Source organism: Callorhinus ursinus, unplaced genomic scaffold (assembly GCF_003265705.2).
Source record: "Callorhinus ursinus isolate GAN/ISIS: 27379988/994484 unplaced genomic scaffold, GSC_fseal_2.0 scaffold6, whole genome shotgun sequence".
NCBI lineage: Eukaryota > Metazoa > Chordata > Mammalia > Carnivora > Otariidae > Callorhinus > Callorhinus ursinus.
Window position 1 is genome coordinate 44,482,619 of NW_027397068.1, and position 25,194 is coordinate 44,507,812.

General features: G+C 38.5%; 1 protein-coding gene across 4 annotated transcripts in view; it reads right to left on the bottom strand.

Moving 5' to 3' along the window:
- The window catches only part of MTCL3 (MTCL family member 3), a 44,769-nt gene that overhangs the window by 3,565 nt on the left and 16,010 nt on the right, over positions 1–25,194 (bottom strand). For all 4 annotated transcript variants that reach the window (XM_073893904.1, XM_025860886.2, XM_073893902.1 and 1 more), the window contains one exon: positions 5,256–5,327. In XM_073893904.1, the coding sequence (XP_073750005.1) occupies positions 5,256–5,327 (72 nt within the window). The remainder of the gene's footprint in view (positions 1–5,255; positions 5,328–25,194) is intronic.

Genomic DNA, 25,194 nt, shown 5'->3' on the forward strand with positions numbered 1-25,194 from the left:
AAATGAATAAAGTTGGTTCTGCCCGGTAAATGGATGATGGAGTAGATCCTATAGAAGCTCTTTTCACAATTCTTAGGACATCCTGCAAACACTAATCATTGACTAAGTTGAAAAGTACAAACAAAAACTGGAAATCAACTTGCTGAGAGCTAACTAATATCAAACTACATTATTATGCCCAAGGACACATTTCCTGAGGACAATTTCCCCAAATTCTCTTTTAAGTATGTACTTTGAGTCAACGGTGTAACTTCTATGGATTTTGGTTTCCTCATTTTAAATATTTTTTTTAAAGATTTTATTTATTTATCTGAGACAGAGAGAGCACATGAGCAGGCGGAGGGGGGTGGGGAACAGGGGGACAGAGGCAGAGGGAGAAGCAGACTCCCTGCTGAGCAGGGAGCCATATAGGGGACCTGATCCCAGCACCCTGAAATCATGACCTGAGCTGAAGGCAAACGCTTAACCGACTGAGCCACCCAGGCGCCCCTCCTCATTTTTTAAATGGAAATAAAAATGCCTTCCTTGCCCAGCAATGAGTCAGCTATGTTTGAGATGAATTGTAGTAAAGTAGCAGCAACCACTGGTAGTGAAAATAATGAGCTTCTTCCAGGGTTGCTCATTAAATATGGCCCAGAGCCTTTGAGATGGAAGATGTGGAGAGCAGGGCACAGGTCTCCCGTCCTCCTTTCTGCTAATGAGAATTAGTATGGAAGGGTTGAGAGCTGCTGAGCGCACAGAGCCTGACTGTCACATTCTTTATATCATTATACCCTGACATGAGCCCTGTGAGGAAGGTGATCTAGGTCTACTTTATAGATAAGGCAGATGAGCGTCAGAAAGGTTGATTAACTTGGTAGAGCACAAGTTAATAAGTGACAGAGCACATCCGGATCCAGACCGATTCTAAAACTTATTCTTTCTACTGTATGTGTTCCTTCTAGAAAAGCAGCAGAAGAGAAGGAAAGTAGGGCAATGGGGTAAAATAAAAGAAATTGGATGTGTTGGCTAGTATACTTTCCTCTAGAAGGGGTTTAGAAGAAAGGACAGAAGCAGAGAGAAGAGATGAGAGAATTCCCAGGAGCACAGTGAGAGAGAAGAAGGAGAATGTATCTTACAGAAAGATTTGGCATGAAAATCCATTTCACAAGGGAAGAGAGAAGCTGCTCTACAAGAGACTATGTGCTGGGCCCTCAAACTAATTCAGTGAGTATGAAACTAAGGACACATAACAATATTTAATATCACATCAGCGGAAGACTCAAAGATAACCCTGATGTTTCCAGCTTAGGCGTCTTGATGGATGGGGCTGCTAATGACAGGGATAGAGAATGAACAAAGAAGATGGGTCTAAGTGTATTAAAATACTGTCTTTGAGGTGTGTCAGTGGAGGGGATATTTAGTGGAAACATCTATCAACAGGCAGGTGGAATCTTAGGCCCACGATTACAAAGATTACACCTCTGACTCTGTAGACAGTTCAGGTCCTTAGGACACGAGAATGAGATATATAGAGGTGACGGTTGAAAAAAAAAAATAGAGGTGATGGTTGATGTCATAGCAGTGGTTTTGAAAGCAACTGAAGAGAAGAAGAAAAGAAAGAGAGACACATAAGAAATGGTTAAAGTTGTGGAAGGGCAGGAGAGTCAAATATCATGCAGGACTTAGAAACATTGTTTGAATAGAAAGGTGACCAGCAATAAGCAAGTCCAGTATGCTTTTCCATAAACTAGTTTTTGTTAGGAAGTAAGAGTAGGGGAGACTGGGAAGTTAGGTTGGGCTACGTGTATGGTAGAACTCCTTGATTGCAAGGCTAGGCCTTTATTTGCTAGTAAAAAAAAAGTTAGTAAAATGTTGCAGTGTGAATCTAACCAAAATAGCACTGGATGTGGTCTAAGTCACAGACTGGAGCAGAATCACACCTCACTAGGCTATGTGAAGCAAACATAAAAGAGAAGGCTACCTGATTTGTGTATATGTAAACTCTCCTGTCTTAAAGGCATGAAAACATAAACCTTATTTTAAGACGTGGACATATACTACATGTAAGAAAGTCACTATGAAGGAGAATGATGGGCACCATAGTAATTATTTTGTATTTGTTTAAAAAGAAATCTTTTCAATATACAAAGTGTGATAGTTTCTATAACACCAGGAACTTAAGAACCCCCTAGGCAATGCGCCCTGCATACACAGCCTGAAACCTAAGGATTATAGCTGCATTTGCAACTGAGCATGGAAATACTGAATATAAACGCTAAAAACGTTAAATCGAGATGGTATGGAAAGTGCCTGGTTGACAATGACTGGGCAGTACCTGCTTGCTCCTATTTTCTACAGCGAATGCTAGGAAAGAAACATTACAATGCTTCCAGATGTGAAGCAAGTTGTCTCTTATTTTTGTGTATGTTAAAGACTCACTCTTAAGAAGATACGAATGACATGTGATGAAGGGAAACATAAAGATGATGAGGGGCTAAAAGAAGTAAGCTGAGCCCAGCTTTGATTTAGCCACTACTAGATGCTAAATTGCACTCCTAATGAATTGCATGCATTAAACTCATTTAATAAATACAACAACTCTCTATTATGATCCCGTTTTACAGACGAGGAAACAAAGGCATGGAAAGGATAAGTAAGTCACGTAAGGCCATACAGCTGGCACTGAGTATCACACTGCTCTTAAATGCTGTGTGACACCATTTCGCAGTAAATAAAGTCACTGTGCTTCTGAAGGAACATGTAAATAATACATCAAAGAAGCTAAACCAAATAAAAATGAAGTACGAAGCCGAACAGATAACAGTAGGTGGAACCATATGGAACTGCCATTTGCATAGGTCAAAATCACAGCATGTTGGCAGTTTCATGTGGCTCAACCTAGATAAAGGAAACACGGCAGTATTCAAAAGTGCATACTGAACATGTTGCAGTATCAGACACTAGACCACGGACAAGTCAAAGCTGAGTAACATGACCCATGATGACAATCTGCCCTGACCAAGTATGGGAGATGAATATGTAAACAATAGAAGGGGAGGCTTGCCGTAATCTAAGAATCAATGGTCCTCAACCTTGATTGAGCGATAAAATCATCTGCAGACTACTTTATAATTGAGATCTCCCATCCAAGACAGTCCCGGTCAAACTGCTGGGGTGGGTTTTTTAAAAACTACAGGTAATAATCTCTGAAAATAAATGAACTGGAAACACTAGCAGGGACCCCCATGGCCACAAGAGCACACTTATAAATTTCCCAGACATTTGGGCCATGAAATAAAAACTGATGGACTGCACTGTTTCTTGACTGTTGTAGGGTCCCAGGTCCCGCTAGGAAACTGATGAAGGCTTGCAGAGAGGTGCCCCCATGCACATAGAGTGGGAGGGTCATAGAGCTAGAAACAAACTCTTAAACATTCCTGGATAAGAGCTTATTGCTGCAAAAATAAATAAACTTTAACATGGGAAGTGTAAGAATAGGCCAAACGTGAGTTTTAAAAGGAAAAAACTGCTGATTAAAGCTGACTTAGGATTTTAGAACAGTGAGCATATAGCCCCTTCTCCATCAATGAGGTGGAGAAAAGAACTGATGGCAACATGTGAAATGATCCACAGCAAAATATGTACAGAAGGTGGTGAAAGCTACGGCAAAGGCAGAGTGAGAAAGCTGTAGTGACAAAGCCTCTTTGAACTTGGTAAGAGAACGATGAGAAAAATAAAAAAATGGAGTAATGATCTTGCTCTGAGACTCTCTGGGATTTTTGAACTGCTGACGCTTCTTGATGTCCTTGTGCCAGTACCAGGAGAAAAGTTAACCAAGAACAAAGCAGAAAGAGAGAGGAAAAGGGAAGATAAGCAGTCAAGATGTTGTTTTATGGGGTGCTTGGGTGGCTCATTCGGTTGAGGCATCCGACTCTTGGTTTCAGCTCTGGTCATGATCTCCTGGGTGGTGGGATGGAGCCCCGCTGCTCTCTGCACTCAGCAGGGAGCCTGCTTGAGATTCTCGCTCTCTGCCCCTCCCCCCACTTGTATGCTCTCTCTCTAAAATGAATAAATAAATCTTCAAAAAAACCCATTTAATATGTTGTGTTTTTAAAAAAATTGACACCAACTTTTCCAAATTTTGGATATTTCAATATTGCTTTAGTTAAAATTATTATTTAATGAGAAAACAACTTGTAAGAATAAAAAAAGGTATGCTATAGTATGAGATTCCAAATGATGCATGCAAAAGTCAATAACTAGCCAGGTGTTCTTGGAGAGCCATAATGTCACTTGCCACAATGCCCCCCAAATATTTCCTCTTCTGCCTTAAATTCTCCCTCATTACATGCATCAGCACCTTCTGCTCATCCTGAAAGCAGAGCTAGTCTTTACTGCGGCTGTGTTTCTAAAGTTCATAACAAGCCCAGGTTGAATATATCTTTTTCTTTTTTTTTAAGATTTTATTTTTAAGGAATCTCTACACCTAATTTGGGGTTCAAACCCACAACCCCGAGATCAAGAGTCACACGCTCCACTGACTGAGCCAGCCAGGCATCCCTTAGTACATGCTTTAAGTTTTATTTTTATTTGTTTCCTTGCTTTTGCTTCCCCAATCACTGGCATAGAGAATTACTTCTTCTAGGGCCTTCTCATCACAAGCCTCTTGCTTCCCTCACCATCCCTTCCTACAGCATTCCTTTCTCTACTCACTCCTGATCCTATAGGAACAGCCATTCTATTGACCTTATTCATTATGAGTGAAGAAGATTAGCACTATGCATACAGTTGTCAAACATAGCAACACATAAGGTACTAATGGCATTTTGCCGTGTGCTCACACCACAAAAGCAATAATAGGGGTGTTAGTGTTAGCTTTATAAACAAAGACACTGAATGCTTTAGGGGCGCCTGGGTGGCTCAGATGGCTGAGTGTCTGCCTTCGGCTCAGGTCATGATCCCAGGGTCCTGGGATCGAGCCCCACATCGGGCTCCCTGCTCCGCGGGAAGCCTGCTTCTCCCTCTCCCACTCCCCCTGCTTGTGTTCCCTCTCTCGCTGTGTCTCTCTCTGTCAAATAAATCAATAAAATCTTAAAAAAAAAAAGACAATGAATGCTTTATACTGCCTGTATCTACAGCTACAGAAGAATATGCATAATTAAACATTTTTTACATGAGTGCATCTGGCTACTATGTCCACTTACAGATGTAGCTTATTATTAAATACATTTAGAGGCGTTTGATGTACTAGTTGAAATTTTATTTCCACATACCTCTGTGGGAGTCTGTTGAGTCTTTTTTTCAGATTTTGGCAAATCTTTGCTTCCTCTTCTTTTTAAGGATAGCTGAAACAAAGCATAAACATATTTAGTTTGGTAAACTATCATTTTAACTCAATTTTATGGTTTTTAAAAGTGTCTAATGTCATATGACAAAACCAAACCAAATAAATTGTGTTAGTTCAATAATCATAAAGGAGGGAAAAAAAATCCAAACCGGATAGATTTTTATGTATTTTTACTTTGGCCTGGGATACACTTCTCAGTAGAAGAGTAACTGGCAATCGTCTAAATAATTTGAGGAAGACAGGAGACCCACTATGAAACTGCAGAGAACACCTTGGATAAAATTTAGACTGATGACCCAATATATTACATGTTCCAAACAAAAGCCAATCCTTGTTAGCATTCCTCTCTAAAGAAGAAAAAAAAGGAATAGGGTATTTCCAGTTGAAGGCAGGTTTTCATAAGCTTGTAAATACAAACTTTCAGTGGATTTACGTAGAATCTGAAGAATTTTGCTCTTTCGTCACCAAACATCTATGCAAACAAATACAATACCATATCCACATACACACATGTAATACAGTAGGAAATTGTTACAGTGAACTGAAGAGGACAGGCTCCATCTAAGGAGCAGGCTGAGTGGGAATGAGCTGCAGCTGATTGGTGCAATACAGAAACGTGGGTTTTTTCTAAAGAAGCTAGAAATCTGGATTGTTATGTATTGGTTGGCCCTAATTGAAATTCAGACAAACAACACTTTGTAAGTAAAAAAAAAAAAAAAAAAAAAATCTAGCACCAGATCTTTTCACGGACCAGCAATACATGATCTCCAGCACTCTGTTCTATTTCTCAGCACCAATATAATAAGGAGTCCCTCTGTATAAAAACTAATCCATATGTATGAATACCTACCACATACCTGATATTGAACTGGATATCCAAAGATCAATTAAACAGTGCACTCACCATCAGGAAGTGCACAATATACCGTGGGAGACAGAGAATCAAACAATTATTGTACCAGTTGGTAAATGCCATGCTTTAGGTTCTGTGAAGCAGGGGCTTTGTCTTAGTGTGGTATCACCATCATCAGAATAGTATTTGGCACAGAGCAGATATTGGAAAAAAATATTTGCTGAACTAACGAAACATATTCATAATGAATGTATTCATAAAATATGAGGTTCTGAGGTCAAACAGGAGGATGGGGGTATAGGCTGAATGTAGAAGCAGGAAAGCCTTCCCAAAAAAGGAGGCTTCATGAATTTGCAAAGAACCCCAAATTACATTTTCCCCGTGTTAGTTTCTAACCCATATCCAGTGTTAAATGCAAGCATATGTTCAGGCCCAGAAGGCAGGGAAATACATTGCTGCAACTGCTTTCATTCAGTATGAAATTCAGACTGCAGAGCCAAATGAATGGCCCGTGTGCTTATCTATTTCTACTTCTTTACAGAAAGATGTTCTCTATGTTGCTTGTTATATCTTAGAAACAAAGGCTGTGAGGACTGATTCACCATAACCAAAGGTGGTGTGGGAACCGATCAACAAAAGCAATCCCAAGAAAACCCAAAAATACAGCAAGCTGAACTAGGGAATCCTGGAACAGTCTGGGTAGGAACTACCTGCAAAAGAAGCAGCCAAATTCACTTCATTAAATATTTATTGAATGCTTTTTTTTTAGGGTATTTTATTATATGTTCATTTAGTGCTAACCAATGTACTTTATAGGACTCCTGTGATACAACAATAATAAAACCGGCAGAGTCACTGCTCATTATGAGTTTCCTAGTTTACTTGGCAATCGTTCTATTCGGTCTGCAATTTAAAACAGTGTGATGAAAGCAATGATAATGTAAAAACAATAGTAACTGGTGATAATTGAGCACTAATTCATGTCAAACACTTTACATATATTATCTCAATTAATTCTTAAAACACCGCTCCCCCCTTTTTATAAAGATTTTATTTATTCATTTGAGAGAGAGAGACTGAGAGACAGCAGGAGCAGGGGGAAGAGGCGGAGAGAGAGGGAGAAGCAGACTCCCTGCTGAGCCAGGAGCCCGACACGGGGACTGATCCCAGGACCTGGAGATATGACCTGAGCCAAAGGCAGACGCTTAATCATCTGAGCCACCCAGGCGCCCCTAAAACACCCCTTTGATTTAACAAGCTCTCCAGGTGATTCTGATGCATGATAAAGTTTGAGAGGAGCTGGTCTAAAATCACTGCTCAATAGGTAGCAAAATCAGGTTTTGACCCAAATCTTTTTTATCTTTATTACACTAGATCATAAGGGAGAAAGGCTTAAGCCAGTCTGGGGCTGGAGATGGTGTGGGGAGCTAGGGACAATCTCTAGAAAGAAGTAACCTCTTATCCTGAATCTGGGAGGGAAGAGTCAGCCAGTAGAAGACGAAGAGGGAAAAGGGAAGAACAAAGCATTCCATGTAGAAAGACCATTTCTGGGACACAATTCAGTCTGTCTGTAACAAAATGTGAGGACAGCAAATGATGCTGATGGCATGAGTCCGATCTTGAAGGATACTGAATAAGGTTGTTGCAAGCAAAAAGTATCCATAGTCAGACTGTCGTAGAAGAAATACATAGACACAAAAGTAGAAGTCCAAATGTCCATGAGGTAAAGGGACATCATGCAAGGGAAATGAGGGAAAGTATGCTCTAAGATTCTGAGAGCTTTTCTGAGTGGGTCTTTATTTTTCATTCATTCCATAGATATTTGTTGAGTTCTGGCATATATATGATACTATACGGTTATACAAATGCGACTGAGGAACATTTTACTCTTTGCCCCACAAGGAGCTAAATGTTTACAATGGTTAAAAGGATGCAGATAATTAGCTAAAACAGTAGACAGAATTAAGGAAGGGCAATGAATGAAGAACAAACAAAATATTGAGAGGACAAAGAAGCAACAATGATTCCAGATCTGAAGAGATCAGAGGAAATCATCTGAGATGGCTGATCTTTGAAGAATGTACAAAATTTCAACAAAAATAAAACCAAATTTAAAAATCAGCAAATACTCAGGGGAATAGGTGTGCCTTTATAGACTCACTGACTTCAGACAAGAAGTAATGGGGGTAGAGACTACAGAGCTGAGGCAGAAGGAGACGCTTTTAAAGCACTGAGGTCAGCTTGCGGAGCTGAGAAATTTAGACTTTATCCTGTGGGCAATGTTAAAATGAGCCCTCTAAATTAATATTGGAGAAAAGCTGAAACCAGGCCATCCTTTCCTAAGAGGCATTTTCTATTTTACTTTTATTTGAATATTACTCAAGTGGGGTGTCAAACCCAAAGCTCTGAAAAGAGATTTCTCCTTGAATAAAGGTAAACTGCCTGTAAGGCACTTCTAAGACAAGTACCTTCAAGGATCACATTTAAATTTTCAATAAATATTTAATCATCTTTTCATATTCCAGTAAGTTTTTATTAACTTTCTGACTCCAATAAAACAAAAGATAGGACTCACTTGTGTAGAGAAAGTTGGAGAACTAACGTAAGTCCAGTCTCTTTCTTGTGAGTGTAACTTTCCATCACCAACTCCCCCCCCTTCCCCCCCCCCCCCCCCCACCATCATCCTGCCCCACCTGCACGCACAAATCCAGGAATCTCCTCAGGGAAGCAATCTGGGACTCCAGAACTAAATCTCACATTTTCATCTTTGTTCTCAAAGTAGGCTCTTCAGATGGTTCTCCAGATAGATCAATGTGTTCAAAGCATGTCCTGTCCACATCTTAATTCTTTTCCTTCCCAGCCTCAACTAGTCCAAAAGAGGCTGCTATTCTTTTTCATCCATGTAAAGGCCAGGAATTAAAGGGTTTTTCAAAAAAATACATGCTTGCACAGCAATTATAGAAAATGGATTGTTCGTGTTCTAAAAATATGTTGAGACTACCTTTTTTTCCTCATATGAAATTTGGTCCATTTCTTAATATATAGCATCTTTATGTTTTCAGCAATTAAACAGAGGAAAGCCTGTCTAAAATGGCACTGAAAGACATGATAATGTATAATAGTCTCCTGTGTTTTTGCTAAAATTAAAGAGACCCATTTGTTCAGTGATGAAATCACGAAGGAAACTAAAGCTGTATTAATAGCTAGGATTTACTGAGCACTGTGTGTCATGCACATTCTAATCACTTAATATGTAACTACTCATTTGATCTCACAAGAGATTTAGGTTGACACCATTACCTGAAGCACACAAAGGATAAATCACTCAGCTAGTAAGTGTTAGAATCAGGGTGTAAGTTATCTAGCTTCAGGGTTCTTGTTCTGAATAATTTTGTTACAATGTTACTCCAAAGGAAGAAAAGTATAGGGTTGGATTATTTCTGATGGAGTTCTCTCTCCTGTTACACCACTGCTGCATGCTTGGGGCCCTAGTTTACATATATTACACAGGAGAAATATGTTTTTCTATTTCAACATAGGGCTCACCAGCAGTGAACACACACTCATAGTCATCCTCTAAATTTAGGGGAACATTGGGAAAGAGGCATGGGGATTTCTGATGGAAGTCTGGAGGAAAACAGAGAGGCAGGAACTCTTGCTCTGCTGCAGTCTTAATGTTTATGTCTCCCCCTTTCCACCCCCCAAATTCGTATGTTGAAATCCTAATGTCCAATGTGATGGTATTTGGAGGTGGGCGCCTTTGGGAGGTGCTTAGGTCATAAGAGTGGAGCCCTCATGGATGGGATTAGTGCCCCTACCAAAAGAGACCCAGAGAGCTCCCCAGCCCTTTCTGCCTGGTGAGTATAGAAGCCTGCAACCCAGAAGAGGGCCTTCACCTGGCCATGAAGGCACAAGTCTGATCTCAGACTTCCAGGCTCCAGAACTGTGAGAAGTAAATTTCTGTTGTTTATAAGCTACCCAGTATGTGTTTTGTGATAGCAGCTCGAATGGACTAAGACAGGCTTCAACCCATTTTGAAGGGAAACTGGAGAGGTTCTAGAAGTCTTCCTCCTTCCCTCCTACTACATCCTTGACACCTACCAGAGAGCGTGGCAGAGAAGGGGCCAGCAAGGGCACCCAGAGATTTCACTCACGACCACGTTCTCCACTCTCTCCCTTAAAAGGGGGGAAGGAGGATCCCGAGCTTTATACTAAGACATGATCTTGGGAGCCAAAGGGAATGTGGGGGAAGGAGGCAGACTAGGATAATCAGGTCATGGCGTTCTGTGCAAAACTGTCCAGCAGTTTTGGTCTCACTCAGAATCAGAGCCACACTTTACGAAGGCCTAGGAGACCTTGATCACACACTGGATTTGTCCCGGTAATGTTTTCCAAAGACTTCACCAGGCTTTAACCCAGACCAGTTAAAATAGATTCTGGGGTTAGGCCTAGGCATTTTTTCAGAGTTTGCAGGGTGAGTACCAGGCGCTCTGAGAATCACCGCTCTGCTGCCTGTGGTCAGTCGGCCCCCCACCCCGAACAAGCTCTTGCACCTCACCTGCCACCACACCCACCCCTGCTTTCCTTGAGCTCATGTGACAGGCATCCTTGTGGCCCCTCAAACATGCCAAGCATGCTCCAGATAGGGGCCTTTCCTCTGCCCACAACACTCTTCCTTCCTATGCTCCCATACCCACCCCTGCAACTCCTTCAGGGTCCTTAACCGGAGACCTTCCCCAACCATTTCATATAAGGTAACAAGTAACACCATAAAATACCTCCTCTACTCTTGTTCGGTGCACTGCTTCTTCTCACCCCGCTTTATTTTTCTCCATAGCTCTCTCACCCTCTGACCTGTGTATTTGATTCATGGTTAATCCTCATTCTGGAACATGAGCTCTACCCACACTGGAACTTTGTATTCTTTGTTAGAGGTCCACCGGCTACCAGGTCATTGCTCAGACAATACCAACTGAATGAAGAAATGACTACTTTGACCTTACGTCTTATATAGATTTGTTTTCTGAAGCATTCTAACCCAAGCTGGTAGAAGGTCAAAACAAACACATAAATAAAAGTCCATTTAAGCTAAAATTAACAAGTCAGGAAACAACAAAAATAAATAAATAAATAAAAGTCCATTTAAAGCTTGTAAAAATAAAAATGTCTCATTGTTTTCTACAGAAAAAGTCTGAAGCAAATAATGTATGAGCTGAAGAGTATTTACGATGGGACATATGATATACCGTCACTGTGCTTGAGTCCTTTTCTTGATTTTTTACCAATCCCATTTTCCCCAGTGTCAAAAATTAAGATTCTGGGGGCGCCTGGGTGGCTCAGTCATTAAGCGTCTTCCTTCGGCTCAGGTCGTGATCCCGGGGTCCTGGGATCGAGCCCCGCGTCGGGCTCCCTGCTCTGCGGGAAGCCTGCTTCTCCCTCTCCCACTCCTCCTGCTTCTGTTCCCTCTCTTGCTGTGTCTCTCTGTGTCAGATAAATAAATAAAATCTTTAAAAAAAATTAAGATTCTGGGTCTCAGAATCATTTTGTAAAAGATATCTGGTACCAACACTCTTTGATGGGCTGTCGGCTTTTGCGCTTCCACTCATCGGCTCCTCTCACACAGTTTCTCTTCTGTCCCTGGCCCTCAAAGTCTCCAGAACCTGGGCTTCTCTTCCTGCCTTCAAGCCCAGGTCACGGGGACTCTTCTCTGAGTTGTTTTCTAAAAGTGCCCTCTCTTTGGGACGCCTGGGTGGCTCAGTAGGTTAAGGGTCTGTCTTAAGCTCAGGTCATGATCCCAGGATCCCCGGACCGAGTCTCACCATCGGGCTCCTTGCTCGGCGGGGAGTCTGTTACTCCCTCTGCCTGCCACTCCCCCTGCTTGTGCTCTCTCTTTCTCTCTCTGACAAATAAATAAATTCTTAAAAGAAAGTGGGGGCTCTCTCTCTGCTCTCAGTCATGAAGGGACCAAGTCGGTAACCCTCCCGACTCTTTCACTTTCCCTAGCCTTGGAGAAACATCAATGTGATTACTCTGATGTAAACTGAGTCATTTTCCATATCATATCACTCATCAAAGGCCTATAAAAAATACTCTGGAAATCATGGGCATAAAGGCAACTAAGCTTTGGGCTCCAACCACTGTCTGTTATACATTAGACTTAAGATTTTTTTACTGATGAAAGCTTTCCACAGTAAGACTCTTTACAAAACTGGTTGTATTTTTCCCCTCCCAATAGGCAGTCCATTTGCAATGGGCCCCATTAGAGGCAGAGTCTATTTCTGTGCCTCTTCAAACAGGGCTGGCCCTTTGACTTGCTTTCAGCAATAAAATCTGGTGGGAGTAAGATGTGGTAGGAGAGGTGACATGCTAGTTCTGATGCTACCCTCAAGGGATCTGGCACACTTCTGCTGACTCACTCTTGGACACATGCTGCCCCATATGACAGGTCTAGAATAGCCTAGAAAGAGTCACATCGCCTAGTTACTCCCATTGTCCTAGACAATAGCCAACAAACTTTCAGATGCAGAGCCTTGATTGTCAGCTGTCAGCTGGCCAAAAATAAATGCAGGGACCCAATTAAGACCAAAATAATCTATATAGAGGACCACAGAATTAAGTAAATAAACAATTATTGTTTTAAGCCACTAAATTTTGGGATGGTTTGTTACACAGCAAAAGCTGATACATTTACCAAATATTTTTCACCATTGGAATTGAAAAAGCCCTGGTTGACATTTATGAAAAAAAAAAAATCCCCTATTCAAAATTCCAAAAAAGCAAAAGACTCACGTAAAAGGTCAAGAAAAAGAGTTGAAGGCGGTTCTCAAACACAGGAAAAAATAAAGCTCAAAGTACTTTCCTTGTCTTATTTTTCTCCTGCCTTTGTCAATATTTTTGATTAATTTTTTAATAAAACTGAACTTTAAACAAATTATTATAAAGGCTCACCTTTCAGTTCCAGATGCAGATGCTTCTTTTTCATAAAAGTAGGTGTTCAATTAGCACCAAAGGTGTGATATGAGTTAAAAGCTAATAAAGCTCATCCTAACAGTCGGGCTGATTACAGGGTCTGGCTCAGCACATTTTTGAAGTTCACACATTTGAACTTAGCTTTTATTCTTCCTTTTCAGGAAGAAGTGATATATACACATTTTTGGTGTTTCCCTAGATCTAGGTTTCTTATTTATATGTCAGTTCTATCTTTAGTTTATCAAATTTTGATTGTGCTTTTGTTTCTATAATTTCCCAGGCAGAGGAAAAAAAATAACTTTAATTTTACAAGACTTTCTACTTAAGTCAATTCACAGAATTGAAAAGTTCTTTACAGAACTTAAAGGCAGTTGTACCCAGAAAATCCTCAACTGTAATGTAAGGATTAGATTTTTCAAATTTCTACTGATGGTTAGTTAAGAAGACCCAACTTTGGAAAAGAACAGAACTGAGAACAGAGGAAAAGAAAGTCACCCTTAATTCATCTACTCCAAGAAACAATCTTGGAAGATTCAGGAAAGGAACTGACCAACAGTTTAAATCTGGGATTTAGCAGAAAATACTAATAAATAAAAAAACTGTGAACTTTTCATTCTTAGGAAAGATAGGGATGCCCTTCTGGATATTGACACAGAGGTGCACGTCACAGATGTGGAGAGGTAGACCTGGTGTACAGAAGTGTGTGTCATGGAGGTGGAGTCCCACATGTGCAGGAATGAGTCAACCTTCTTCTGCCAGAAGGTCATCTTCTTTTCTGTCCTACAAGCCCGGACCCCATTCCTGTCTTCTGAGTTATCAGGCTTCCATACCTTTTTTTTTCTTTCTTTTTTTTTTTTTTTTTTACCTCAAGTGAATGCCTAAATAAAAACTTTTAAAAGCTGGTAAAGCTGCTTTTCTTGTTGTTAAGCCTCAAACCATTCCTATTTTTTCTTATTTTATTTTTAGATAAAAGAATCCAATAAATTTTCCTTTTCTTGACTTCTCCATCCTTCTCCCTTTGTGCTGAGATAGATAGCTACAGCAGAGGTCAGGTTGACTATAGAGTTGTATAAATTCTTTATTGCTAAGGAATATTAATGAGTGAAATTTGTAGAGCATGCTATCAAATTAGGCCACTGATGAAAGAGAAAACATGAATCTTTTTGCCTTTTTAAGAATCAGGATTATCTCAAGGCCACATGGCTTTGAATGGCTCTAGATTTGCATAGTATCTTTCCTTTATGAAAGTCGGTTTGGTACCAGTAATTACTTTGGAACTCTTCTGCTCTTTTCCTAGCATATTGCTTGCTAATAGTGCGTAAGTGTTTTTATGCTGGAACTCACTTTCCATGATTAGTACAGTGAAATTCAGGTAAGCCAGAAACTTAAAGAGCAAAATATTGAACTTCACCCCAGAAAATCAAAGAGATCTTAAAGACCATGGGATATCAGAGAGAAAAAATAAAAAAGAAAGAAAAAGAAAAAGAAAAAAAGAAATGGAAGTTTCTCTCATTAATGGGATGTGTTTATAATATAGAACCAGAGGAAGTGAAATTGTGAGGAAGCAGGAGTTGAAATTGTAATAGTTAGGTCTTACATAAAATATCCCTTTTAAAAGTTAGGACCCAATAAGGAGCACCTGGCTGGCTTAGTTGGTAGAGCATTCAACCCTTAATCTCACGGTTGGGAGTTCAAGCCCCGCATTGGGCATGAAACCAATAACTGCATGCTTTCCATTGTGTGCTTCATACCAACCATATGATCAAAACAACTCCTCGGTCCTTTGGGAGAAACAGTCTCTGTATTCTCTAAACTACTCCAAGGACCCTCAAGGGGCTCAAGGTTTCTAATACAAGAAACTCTCACGTCATTGTAGAAACCCTCCTCTGGAGCAGGGTATAGGTTGTTAGTGGGTTTTCCAAATTACTGATAATAAACGGATCCCAAGGAAGACCATCTTGCTTTTAAAAAGCAAAGACAACATAATAGGTGCTTCTCTGTCATTCGTGTCATATGTTACACCAGATAGGAACCGTGCAAACGCCTCAGAAAGTTTCACACAAGCAAGAGATTTAGAACAGGAAGCTCTCTCAGTTGAACTTATTTCTTTAAATCTGAAAACCTGGTTAATGACTTTTGAAATAATAATTGTTAAAAAAATTATTTTATGCCTTAGACCCTTGATCCACAGTAAATATATACTTACTCAGCTATGAATGTTATCAGCAAATGCAGAGCTTTATATTCCCTTCTAATTTGCTCTAGTCAATGAATTGAGCTCTATGCACCATTGCATTTAGCAACTAAAATGCATTTAGAAAATTATGGCTGGGGGGCGCCTGGGTGGCTCAGTTGGTTAAGCGACTGCCTTCGGCTCAGGTCATGATCCCAGGGTCCTGGGATCGAGCCCCGCATCGGGCTCCCTGCTCGGCAGGAAGCCTGCTTCTCCCTCTCCCACTCCCCCTGCTTGTGTTCCCTCTCTCGCTGTCTCTCTCTGTCAAATAAATAAATAAATAAAATCTTAAAAAAAAAAAAGAAAATTATGGCTGGGCAGTGATAGCAGGGCCTTATGGCCTTTTTCTATACTGAGCCAAAGGAGAAAAACTACACTGCAGCCAGCATTTATAAGCTGAAATGGTGATTTGTCCAGTCTTTTTTATATTGTGTCTCAACCGGGCTTCTACCTTATTAATACAGAAGTTTTTGTATCAAGTTCAGAATCTTGTAAGAAATATGCTTAAAGTGCCACTGCAGTGGCAGGATGCTAAGGAGTGGTACCTAGGTACTTTAAAATGATTCTTTATACAATTACACATTTAAGATATTTTGTGATAAAATTTTAAAAGTCAGAGTATTCAATTAATTTCTGAAATGTACTGAAAAAGAATAGTTGTAAGTTTCTGGAATAATTCCTAGGTTAGGTCAAAAAGTGACAGCCCACAGTTGTGCTTTAAAATTATTGGAATTAGTTGCCAATTTTTTGAAATGTGTGGGTGCCTGAGTGGCTCAGTTGGTTAAGTGACTGCCTTCGGCTCAGGTCATGATCCCAAGATCCTGGGATCAAGCCCTGCCTCAGGCTCCCTGCTCAGCAGGGAGTCTGCTTCTCCCTCTCCCTCTGCCTGCCGCTCCCCCTGCTTGTGCTCTCTCTCTCTCTGTCAAATAAATAAATAAAATCTTTAAGAAAAATAAAATAAAATGTGGACAATTTACATTCTAAAAATCAAGATTTCCAGCTTTGCTTGAAAAATGGGAAGATCTGGCAAAGTTAGGTCCTGATTATGGCATGACATCCTTGGGTTGGAACTAAATATTGAGACATACAATATCCAGTTTGCCCCATCAGTCTTAACACAAACAGCGTCACTCATTTATAAAACCTGCTTGGCCCCTAGTGACACTGAAATGTTCAAACTCTGCCTTGGACTGCTAAGGTCATGTATGTGGAAGGTGCCGAAGAAACCTCCCCAGTTTTTTTAAACGTTCATCATATGACATGGTCTCATATCTAGCTTTTGATCAACTAAACTCCCTAAGCCTCTTTTTGTGTAAATAGCTATAAATATACTTCTATCCTTTTGTATTTGTGTACATCTTTAAAAATCACATCATAGGACATCACATTTATTCATATTAAATTTCCTCATTAATGAGGGTTTAGCAGTCTATGTTATCATTTGATTTTTTGTCCTGATTTTGCCTGTTATCTTTTTAAGATTTTATTTATTTATTTGACAGAGAGAGAGAGACAGCTAGAGAGGGAACACAAGCAGGAGGAGAGGGAGAGGGAGAAGCAGGCTTCCCGCTGAGCAGGAAGCCCAATGCAGGACTCGATCCCACGACCCCGGGATCATGACCTCAGCCGAAGGCAGACGCTTAACAACTGAGTCACCCAGATGCCCTGCCTGTTATCTTTCTTGATTGCTACTAAGGAGGATTCTGCTTAATTTTTGTTTTGTTTTGTTTTTTTGCTTAGATATTCTTTAGAGTTTAATAGGTATTTACTAGAGACATAGTTGAAATTATTTGAAAACCAATGGCATAAGAAGACTGAGTTAACATCCTGTAAGGAATTTATGAAAACATTTATGAAAAAAGCATGACAATCACAATCTTTATAGTTTCTATCACATACCAAGTAAGTAAAAATCATGAATAAAGTATGATTACAGAATATTTTCTCTGCAAATCTTAAGAGGACTGAAAAAAAATCTTGTTTCTATGGTTTAATTCAGTAATAATCAACTATTCCTGAGAAACTGGTCCCCCTTTTTTTTTAAGGATAGAGAAAGTAGGGGAAGAAGTCATTGGTTTAATAAAAAAAAAAAATCACATAGCATATTTAAAAAGGCAAAGAACTAAACCCAAGCTTTCAAAATGAAATAACACATCTATGGAGTGTGTTTTGTTTGTATGCGTATGTTCACATTCACAGAGCAAATGAGTGTGAGTCTGTGTGCATGTCTGTGTGCATGTGTGAACATATATATGTGTGTTAGGTCCTGGAAGGAATTTCAGCATATCTTAAACACTGCTCAGTAAATTCTAAAACACAAGGACAAACAGAATCTCCATAACCTCTATCTATATACCAAACACATAATCTGAAATCTATTATAGATATCACTAGAGAACAAGGGCTCCTTGAAATCTTAAAATCTGATTTTACTTCATATTAAGAGGTATTGTAATGTCCTTTGGAAGTGTATTGTATTTGACCAAATTAGTCAGTTCATTTCTAAGTAATTTTGGAATAAATGGACAATCACTAAATTTCTGAAATTTTAATTTGAACAAAAACAAGTACCATATTCTAGGCTAAGTAAATTTACTTAGGCCCTTGATATAATGCTCAAGAACATACACATGTGAACACGCATCTTTTTGCGACATGAGAGCAACTTAACAGCTACACATATAGTAGTGCCTTTATAAATAATAAATAATAAATAATAAATAAGTCCCCAGGGGAATACATGCATGAATATAAGAGCATGAGATAGAAATGGAATAAAAATAAAATATTCCATATATTAAGAAGTTATGGAAAGCAATCACAGGTGAATCGGATTCATTTCCTAAGGTATTATATTTTAAAGAAAATTTACTGTTTACATTGTTAGTCAAATAGAATTTGGGGCTAATAAAATATGGAAGCTATCACTTTCTCCTTATTAAAATATACTTGAAGGCAAAGATAAAAACACAGATGCAGTAACATTGGGAGCTAAAGTTAACAGTCAAGCATTTTCCAGAATCTGAAAAAAATTTCCCTTAATAGCAGTATCAGTGGAATTCAATGAAGAAACATAATGTATCTTAAACATAACCTTTACTGTCTAAAACAGAAAAGAAATGGAAATGCAGACCAATAAAACCAGACATCCCTAAATCTTAAAAGTTTAAACACAAATTTACCATATGACTCAGCAATTCCATTTTTAGGTATATCCAAGAGGAATGAAAACCTATATTCACATAAGGATTTACACAAAAATATTCTTAGAAGCATTATTCCTAATAGCTCAAAATTGGGAACAACCCAAATGTTCATCTACTGGTGAATGCATAAATATGGATAAATAAAATATGGTATCCATACAATACTATACTATTCAGCAATTTAAAAAAGAAGGAATGAACTACTGATACATGATATGACATGGCTGAGCCTTGAAAACATTATGTTAAGTGAAAGAAGCCAGACATAATAGACACATACTATATGAGTCCATTTATATGAAATGTCCAGCAAAGGCAAATCAATAGGTAGAGGAAGTAGATTAGTGGTTGCCTGGAGTACCAAGAGGGAGGGAAGGAATGGGGATTAGCAGTAAGTAGGCATGAGAGATCTTATAAGGTAATGAAAATGTTCTAAAACGAATTTATTGTAGTAATTGCACACCTTGGAAAATTTACTTAGAGATCACTGATTTGTATAGTTGGAATGGGTTAATTATATGACATGTAAAACATGGCTCAATAAAGTTATTAAAAAGCAAATCACTAGGCAGCCAATACTTCTACGTCCCAGCCCTACTTTCTCTACTACATACATAAATATCACACAGATACTGCTTTATCGTGTATCTGGAGAAAGGGCCTGGCTGATTTGCAATCAGCAGCTCTCAGGTTATGTAAACTCCAATGCTCCAATACAAGTAGGAGCCAAGCAGGGAAGGAGTTAGATGATGAATTTGTTAAATGAATCATTAAATAGGTTCTTTTCCTATCCAAGGCTTCATGGGTAGAACCACAGGGAGAAAAACCTTGGGAACACCCAAATTGGGGTTTGTTGGTTTTCACATACCACTGGTAAAAAAAAGAACATTTTTCTAAGATTCAAGTTTTCCCCATATTCAGCATGCCTGAGTGCTCCAGTAATAGACTTTCTCATATTCCTTCCGAACAGGCCAGAATTAGATAAATGTCTACCAGCCATCAGATGTTGGATTGGAGCTGTGTGTATCAAGTTGTGCGATAGCTTTGAATCTGAGAGCAAGCAGTGAGAGGGACTATGAACTAGTGACACAGTGAGTGTGGCTTGAGGAAAGTCTGACATTCGATGATATTTTTAAAAAAGAAAAAAAGTAGAAAAAAATAAAAGTGCATTGGACAAAGGCATTTCAGTGGGGAAAGGATAGTCTTTTCAAGGAATGGTGCTGGGGCCGTTGGAGATCCATATGCAAAAAGATAAATTTAGATGCCTAACTCACACCATACACAAAAATTAACTCAAAATGGATCATAGGCCTGAACGTAACCGCTAAAACTCATAAAACTCTTAGAAAAACAGTAGAGTGATTTTCCTGTAGGTTAGGCAGAGATTTCTTAGAAGTGACATCAAAAGCATATGTGATAAAAGAAAAACATTCATAAATTGGACTTCACCAAAATCAAAAACTTCTGCACTGCAGAAGACATCATAAAGAAAGTGAAAAGGCAAGGAACACAGAAAACATTACAAACCATACATCTAATAAAAAAAAGTGTATCCAGAATATATATAGTTTATATATTATTTTTTTTAAGAGTTTAAGCTCAATGTAGAGATTGAACTCACCACCCTGAGCTCAAGGCCCTGAGATCAAGAGTTGGACACTTAACCAACTGAGCCACCCAGGCACTCCCAGAATAAAGAGTTTAAATTAGAACTTAAGAATAAGTAGACAAATAATCCAATTTAAATGAACAAAAAATTGAATAGATATTACACGAAAGAAGATACATGAATGGAATATAAGCACAGGAAAAGATGTTCAACATTATTAGGGAAAAACAAATTTAAGCCACAATGACATACCACTTAATGCTCAATAGAATAGCTGTAATAAAAAAGATAGGCAATAAAGTTGGCAAGGATGTTGATAAATTGAACCCTCTTTTGCTGGTAGAATGTAAAATGGTACAGGGGCTACCAGGGTGGCTCAGTTGGTTAAGCATCTGAATCTTAGCTCAGGTCTTGATCTCAGGGTTGTGATTTCAAGCCTGGTGCTGGGCACCACACAAGGCATGGAGCCTACTTAAGAGAAAAAAAAAAAGAAGACAATCAAATGGTACCTTACCAATTAAAAAAAAAAAATGGTGCGGCCACTCTGGAAAACAGTTTGGTAATTTCTTTAAAAAGTTAAACATAAATTCATCATATATCCATAAATTTCTCTTAGATATTTACCCAAGAGAAATCAAACATAGGTCCACACAAAAACTTGCATGTGAATGTTCATAGTAGCATTATTCATAAAAATGGAAAAAACTAATATCCATCAACTGAAGAATGGATAAACAAAATATGATATATATATATATATACTTTTTTGCATATATATACTTTTTTACATATATATGTATATATACACATAATCAAATATTATTTGGAAATGAAAAGGAATGACGTATTGATAAAAAACATTAGGCTCAGTGAAAGAAGCCAGATGCAAAAGGCCAAAAATTGTATGATTATAATTATGTGTATTCACAAAATACAAAGCTATAGATTTAGAAAACGGATTAGTGCTTGACTGGGGTTAGGAGTGAGAACAGGAGGTGACTACAGGTGAGCACGATAGATAAATGTTTTAAAATTGTATTGTGGGGATGGTTGCACAACTCTGTATACTTACTAAAAGTCATTAAATTGTATACTTAAAATGAATTGACAGTATGTAAATTATACCTCACTAAAAGCTGTATTCAATAAAATGTACTGGGTAAACCAAGAAAAATGTATTCAGTTGAAGAGAAAGGAAAAAAACAAAAATATATGTTTGAAAACTATTTACTCTAGAAAACAGAAGGCAGCTTTAAAAATATTGTACTCTTAATAAGATAATGAACATGGCCTCTATGAACTAAAAATAGAAGGTCATGGAGGAGATTAAGATCTGAAGACTAGGAAGCTACTGGGAATAAGAAAACTCACAGAGGACACTAAACTTCAATGCAAGAATTAGGGAGTCCCTGGGTACCTCCATTTGCTAAGCATCTGCCTTTGGCTCAAGTCATGATCCCAGCATCCTGGGATCAAGCCTGGCATCTAGCTCCCTGCTCAGTGGAGAGCCTGCTTCTCCCTCTCCCTCTATCCACCCGCCCGCGCCCCCACCCCCAGCATGTGCTCTCTCTCAAATAAAAAAATGAAATACTTTTTAAAAAAGAATACTTGTATGTGTTTGAGAATATAACCTTGAATTCAATGTAAGAATTAAATTTTGCCCTGGAGTCTTCAAAGAACACGACTGACATAGCAGAAAAAGAACTCAATGATACTGAGAACAAACTTGAGAATTTGTCCGAGGACACAGGTGAAAAGGACAAAAAAAAAAAAGGTGAAAGGATGAGAAGTAGTCGGGGGTACGAAGTGAACAAAATAGAGCCTGTGGGATTGTCAAGCCTATACTACAAGAAAGCTTCTCTGAGATAATTAATAAATAAGTGTTTATTTTCAGATCGAAGAGTCGACATGTTCTGGACGTATAAACAAAGACCATCACCTAAATATGTCCTGGCGATATTTTTGAACTGGCTATTCTCCTTAGCTATCCAGACTCATCCTTGCCCCTTCTCTGTCCTGCTCTGTGCTTCAGGGGGCTGACCTGGCATACTTTTTTACCTATGCTCCCTTCCCCGCCAGTCACCTTCTAGTGGGGTTTGGCCAATAGAAGGCATGGGCAGAAATGCTGAGGGATGGAGGGTAGGAGGAGAGAGAGTCTAGGCTATTTCTCCTCACTCCCTCACTTTTTCTTTTTTCTTTTCTTTTCTTTGTTCTTTACTTTTAACTGTGCTTTTACTTTTTTAAAGTATTTTTTATTAACATATATTGTATTATTGGTTTCAGAGGTACAGGCCTGTCATTCATCAGTCTTATATATAATATAATATATATATTTTATATGTTCTTCTTATATAATACCCAGTGCTCATTACATCACATGCCCTCCTTAATGTCCATCACCCAGTTACAGCCCCTCCCCTGCAGCAACCCTCAGTACTCCCTCACTTTTTCAACATCATATCTTAGCAGTAGCTAAGACACAGCCAGATGACAGCTCCCATGGGGTGGACCCTCCTCCACAGTTCCAGCTTTCACCGGCCCCTGGAACACCATTTCCTCAGCAACGTCTTTATATCTAGAGGAGGTGATGATTTCCAAGTGTTACCAGTCTTCTCTGAATGCCTGACCAGCCCAAATTAAGAGTATGTTCTCTGAATCCTGCCCACACCACCGTGAGTAATCCTATATATATGATCCATCTAGGGTGACTTTCCTACTGGAGGACTGTGACTGATACAAAGGGTAAAGAAAAATATCCATAACTATGTAGAGAGAACACATTCTGACCTACAAAGGAATCAAAGTCAGACCAATCTCCTATTTCTCCACTGAAAAACAAATGCCAGAAGACAATGGAACAGAATATATAACGTGGAAAGGAAAAATTTTCACTCGCTAACGCCATTCTGCCATTTCTGTGTGAAGTCAGCCACATATTATTTTCAAAAGTACAAAGGGTCAGAAAGTATAACATCTACAAACTTTTCCTGTAAAAAAGAAAAAAAGTCAAGATCATTATCTAATCAAATTAAAGATTATTTAAAACTGAGGTTCAAAAATGTAGTTGTGGTTTAAAATCACTGATAGTAAGTATTGAAATTGGATGTATATTGTTTGAATTACATATGAAGCAAAAGATATTCTTTAAATTGAAACTATAAACTATAACAGTAAGTAATAGTAGCAATTGGAGTTTATAATACTATGTTAAATTAACAAAGACCAAACAGTAATCCAAGAAAGAAAAAGAATTCTTCCTTGTTTTACTCTTGACTTTGGTAATTGGGAAAATTGAGGATCATACATGTATTACAAAAAAAAAAATACCTTAAAGTTAATACTAATAGAATTAAAAGTAGAATAACTACCTTCCAAATCATTGCAGAACATAATTATTCTATTTTAAATCTAGCTATACCTCTAAAAGAAATAATCTGATAGCTATATTTTATCCTCAAAAAACAATACTTTCCATAAAACAGATCCTCCTAAATACATACAGATGGCTACCATTTGATAAAGTTCTATGAAAATCTTTTCTTCCGTATGCAAGGAAGCAGTAGATACAACCACATACCGACATTAGTCACTCTTTATGCACGTGAATACAATAATCAATTGGGCTAATTATTTCTTCTATTATTCAAGGTTCCTGGCCAATATAATGGTAAGAACGTTTACTTTGTGAAGGAAAGAAAAAATAATGTAGTTAATTTTATTAACCACTTACCAACATGATTAATTGGTTAGACAAATTGGAAATAACTGAGCTAGCCAGCAGATGAATATAGAATACTTTGAATTTTTAATTTTAAGCGCTTCTGAGTTGAATCGCACTGAATATAAATGGCCCCATTAAGTGAAATATAGAAGTATAAAATGGAAAATGTCAGGAGAGAAGCTAAATGACATCTTTAAATGTCACCTTCAAATGTCATTTACCATCTGGATAAAGATCAGTTTAACTGACCCTGAAATGTAAAAATGGAGTAAGAATGGAGACATCAAATAAATGATTTTATTTCCATTATAAATGCAATGAAGTCTAAAATCTTCAGGATATAACTGAATTTTCAATTTAGAAAATACTTCCTAATATACAGTGAAATTGCATGTTATATTTGCTCAAATGTAAAACAAGTATTGGAAAACAAAGGAAGTGAGTAAATTCTAATTTAAGAGCTAAAGATGAGCTCCTCTGACAGCAATCACATCTTCCGAAACACCTCTTCTCTTGCCCAAGCATTTACAGTTTTTGTATATCTAACAGTCTCTCCGTGTGAATTAAATAGAAATATACTTCTTAAATTTGGAGAGCACAGAATTATCTATGGAGTCACTAAAAGGCATGAAACAATCTAAAGTATCTTGTGCTTGAATACAATAGCCCTCCTCTCTCTGCTAAGATGTTTCTCTTTAAGAAAAATTATTTTTAGAGCAGCAAAGGTAGGAGAGACATTTATCCAGACAAATCGGTGGTCAGCCCTGTTGGGGGGTGCAGGGGCGGACAGTCTAGCTGCACTGTCCCTTCAAACCTCTGCAGATGTGAGGTGCTGGATGGTGAAGCGGTCAGGTCTAAGGACATGCCTCGTGGAAGAAGTCAGAATGGCTTTACAGTGAAGGTACCTATAAAGAGGAACTTCACTGTCATAGACACTCCTGGGGAAAGAGAAAGCAGAAGTGTTTCAAAGCCCTGTGTAAAAGAGTTGGAGTCCTGGGTACATCTAAAATTTCACTCTCATGGATGCAAACATTCTTTCTAAGAGTAAAGTCTTAATCAGCGAATCTAGAACTATGTGATAATGACAAGAGCATCTGATGTCTATACCACCTTATGGTTTATAAGGCACACCACACATACTCTCTTCTGTTGTCCTTGCGAATGGACTGAAGAGGGAAAATTGTTATTTTCCTTTAAGAGGTGATTAAGTCGAGAGTCAGCTATTAGTGATTTATCTGAAATAACACAGGTATGAAATCTGTAAAAAGAAGAGA